General features: G+C 35.4%; 1 protein-coding gene across 1 annotated transcript; it reads left to right on the top strand.

Annotated features, from left to right (window-relative positions):
* Positions 1-1,316: 1,316 nt before the first annotated feature.
* On the top strand, positions 1,317-4,248 carry LOC134698128 (uncharacterized). Its single transcript, XM_063560417.1, has 3 exons — positions 1,317-1,965; positions 3,286-3,545; positions 4,111-4,248. Exons 1-3 carry the CDS (start codon positions 1,533-1,535, stop codon positions 4,246-4,248), a joined length of 831 nt encoding a protein of 276 aa, XP_063416487.1. The 5' UTR covers positions 1,317-1,532.
* Positions 4,249-4,593: the final 345 nt, after the last annotated feature.

The raw sequence follows: 4,593 nt of genomic DNA, 5'->3' as shown, positions 1-4,593 counted from the left end.
ACAAAATTATTTGACCTGTACGGTAAATATTTTGAACGTTATTGGTATGACGAATCAGGAATACAGATGTCGATGAAAGTCGGTACTGTGAAGTCAGATTATTTATATTATGGATCAAATGAATGAACATACTCTTCCGCGGAAGCGGATACTGATCCACATTAAACATCGCATTCACGGTGGTTGTGAAATCTTCACACTGGGGTATAGAAATATGACTTGGGTATAAAATTATGGTCACATGAACCCTTGCAAAAACTCTTTTGAGGCAAAATTTCGGCCCCTTTCCAATATACCCTTATTTTCCAGTGGCAGTCCAATTTTCCCCGACCATCATCCTAGATGGCCTCCATTACAACAACCTGCCTATTGTATTTATTGATGACTTGTTCTCGTCCTGAATATGCATGATATATTTGCCACTGGACGTTAAGCAACCAACAATCAATCAATGTCTTTTTTTATATTTCCCTTTTCATCACGAGTCTCAAAGTAATCCTCCATTTATAGAACTCTTTCATTCATATTTTTTTTACGAGGTATTTGATTGATTTGCGTCAGCCTTCTATCGGCCGTTTGCGATTATATAACCTTATAGAATAATAAACGCCATAAACGTCAATAATTAAAATTAAGAATGGTAATGGGGTATGTGCCAATGAGACAACAACCCGACCATAGAAAAATAACAACAGCAGGAGGTCACCGACCGGTCTTCAATGTAGCGAGAAATTCTTGCGCCCGTAGGAGTCCTTTAGCTGGCTCCTTAACAAATATATAATAGTTCAGTGATAATGAACGCCTTACTACACTTCAACTTGTACACAAGAAACTAAAATTAAAATAAAGACTAACAAAATTCCCCTGAAAATTAGAATAACCCTGAGAGCCATAAAAAGGTGGCATTATTATAGAAAGCATAGGTACTAGGGACATGACAATTATTTTCACGTTTTTCTGTATATTATAAACTTTATTTGCCATTTATTTTGGTCTAATGCTCTTCAACTTCGTACTTTGTTTGGCCTTTTTAACTTTTTTGGATTCGAGCGTCACTGATGAGTCTTTTGTAGACGAAACGCGTCTGGCGTATATACTAAATTTATTCCTGGTATCTATGATGAGTTTATTCACTATCAATTACAAGTTTACTGATAACGGCGGTCACCAATATTTATATAGAGTCACTAAATACCCAATTTGCGGGTGTGTCCTAGTGTTACATATACCTGATGTCAACAAAACTATTATTGTTAAATAAAACTGAACATACCATTCCTACCCATGAGTTTACAAGCATGTTGAATCCACTGCTCCTTGTCTGGGCCCGGTTGTTCAACTTGTCGTTAACTTAACGTAAGCGTTAAGTTTAACGTGTCGTTAAATACTCTAACGTATCGTTACTTAACCCATGGTTAAAATGGTGTTGTTCAACTTGGTTTAACGCCGTCGTTAGTTAACGATGACGTTAAATAATTTAACCACTCGTTAAATATTTAACTAAAGTTTAGAGATTATTCTCTTTACCCACAATGCATTGGTTTGTTAATATTTACTTCAACATGGCTGACAAGTCTTCTGCTAAAACACAAAGGGACAGAAAACCTAACTTTTCCCAAGAAGAAGTAAATGTAATTCAAGACCAAGTGCAAAAGAATTACAAAGTTATTCATGAAAAGTTTGGGGATGGTATAACCAATTCCAGAAAGACTGCTGTCTGGAGCAGGATTTCCATCTTGGTCAGTGCTTTGGGTGTTGCCAACAGGTCTCCCAAAGACTGCAAAGACAAGTGGGCTAACACCAAGAAGGAGGCTAAGAAGGTTTTTAACAACCGTAACAAAGAGCAGAGGGCTACTGGTGGTGGTCCACAGCCCAAAAAACTGAGTCTGGCCATTGAAAGAACAATAGACCTTTGTAAAGACTCAGCTTCTTTCAAAGGTCTTGAAGGAGTTGAAAGTGTACTTGGTATGTATCAGTAACTAATTTATACTCTTTTGTGAATATGTAAAAATAATAAATCTTTTAATGCTATCAATTATTCTCTCCGATTTCATGAAACTTTGTGTTCAAAAAAAAAATCGCCGATTATTTGTATCATGACATCAACATTTGACAGGTATTTAGCTGATTTATTAATCTTTAATAACGTGTAAGCTTAGTATTTAATTGGCATTCGGCTATATTCAGTTTTACTCAGTGAATAATAAGTATTTCAATTCATTTGGTCAATTATTTATGTCGTCTGCATTCTAGTATTTACGTCCTAAATATTAACCTTGATAGACGCTCAGCATGCTAATGAACATATTTGTTTTTGAGCCTTATTACCTCATGACACACATTTTTCTAGCGCTGGATGATTTCAAATATTGTCATTTGACAATATTGTAATGATAGTTAGGAACAAAACATGTTCAGTTCAAATTTTCGTTTATCCGGAAAGAACCTCCTTGCTGTTATTTCCCTTTGATTTGTAGCCGACAGGACGATGTTTCTCGGACCCTGGCTAACCCGTACCTTAAATTCGATCGTGGCATACGCTCGTAAAGGCCTAGATTTTAACAATTTTAATAATCATCTTTTGTTGGTCGTTCAAGATTTGGAAAATAAATATATATAGTTGGTGTTAAACTTGGTGGGATATGAGTGAAAAAAAATGTGGATAAAAAGGGGGAGGGTTATACAGTGAGAAATGTATACACAGAAGTGCCACTGGAATAGGTCCTTTTTATTTTGTCAAATATACCGAAGGGGGCGCAATCTCAACACTGTAAAATATAGATGGGCCAGCAATTTTCATTTAGTCAATTATCATTATTTTTTTTGACAGCGAGTGAGATTGCGAATTTAAATCCAGCATTGGCATTAATTTCGCAGTCTCACTCACTGTCAAAAAAAAATTCTTTACATTACTATGTAAACAATTTTTTTTTAACAGCGAGTAAGATAACGAATTTAAATCCAGCATTGGCAGGTGCCCTCTAATCCTTGATGATAATTGACTAAAGATTCGATACCCAATATATTTGCTAGAAAATTATTTAAAATGGTGCAATACTGCTTTACAATTGAACAGAAGGTTGTCTTCTGATATAGTTTTGTTACTAGCCGTCTCGTTTTGGTTGTCATTGATGCATATGGTTTGTCAGGCTAGGTCAATGAAAGCAAAGGAAGAATGTCTGACAAAAAAAACTCTCTGTAAGTAAGAAAATTTAACAATAGACGCACGTCTATTCATCATCATGCTAATCATAAAAATAACAATCTCCTTATTATATTTTCTAGATGACAACTCAGCAGCATTGCCAGAGGAGAGTGCAAGTAATTCCCAGGACCTGTTTGATACCCCTCCAAGCCAACCACTTTCCCAATCTGGATCTGAATCCATTCTTCAGCCAGTACCACTACTACCGCTTCTACCGGCTGTAAATATTCAGGTGCCACGCCCAGCAGCTGCAGTAGTTGAGCTGGGGACTCTAACAGCAAAGAAAGCAGAAAATCCAAAGAAGAGGAAAGCAACTGCTGATGATGTTTATGGGCTTCAGGTAAAATTTCACATTTGCATTTATTTTAGAAATAATCCAGAATAATAAAAAAAACGATTAACGTATTATTGTCTTATAATGAATGGCTTAAATTGGTGTAAGTTTCAAGACTGTCATTACTCTGGAAAATGAAAAGATAAAAATCAATTATCAACACTAAAAAAGTTGACTTTTTAGGTCCCCATCGATTAGTTTGTATCGAACAGATGCAGATCGAAGGGGCTAGGTCCCCGGTCGATCCCCTCCCCTTTGTGGTCAGTCATTACCCGCTTACAAACAGTTCAGGATCTACCACTGGTATAGGCAATGATGTGAGACCGTGTATCGATCTCAAAGTACACTTAATCAACATTTTTACGAAAATCTTCTAATATAAATAATTTGAATTTATGGTCTTCAAGCTGCTGGCATAAGCAAAGGTCCAACAGGTCATACACTTTATCTGGAAATCTCAATTTCATGCAATACTTCTGTAAATTCCACAAGAGTTTTAAGGTATACAGACACATATAAAGATATATGTTAAAATATTCATATGGATGTACATGTATCATTTTTATTTCAGGTACTGTATTTGAAGGGTGAAATGGCAAAACAGACAAAAGAAATGAGGAAACTAGACCTCCAAATAGAGTTGCTGGAATTAATGAAACAAGACAAGGAGAATACACCATTAACATTTTGTCAACTTTTAATGAATTAAAATATTTATTTTTCTTATTAATTAACAATTGTTTGCCACACAGTTTTCACTTGACCTCGACCTCATTTTATGAATCAGTGAACAAGGTTAAGTTTTGGTGGTCAAGTCCATATCTCAGATACTATCAGCAATAGTTCTAGTACATTGGGTGTATGGAAGGACTGTAATATAATTAGTTTCTTTTTTGTGTCCCTTTTTACTCAATATATTTTTTTCTTCATGGCTGAAGTTTTTTTGGGCATTTTTTGTATGAAACTGCTGAGGTTAATTAATCATTTTAGCTATGCATCACTATATAGGATTATCTCATTGTTGAAGGCTGTACAGTTACCTATCGGTGTTAAC

Source organism: Mytilus trossulus, chromosome 14, assembly GCF_036588685.1.
Source record: "Mytilus trossulus isolate FHL-02 chromosome 14, PNRI_Mtr1.1.1.hap1, whole genome shotgun sequence".
Taxonomy (NCBI): domain Eukaryota; kingdom Metazoa; phylum Mollusca; class Bivalvia; order Mytilida; family Mytilidae; genus Mytilus; species Mytilus trossulus.
The sequence above is the reverse complement of the archived record's forward strand: the minus strand, read 5'-3'. Positions and strand labels throughout refer to the sequence as shown.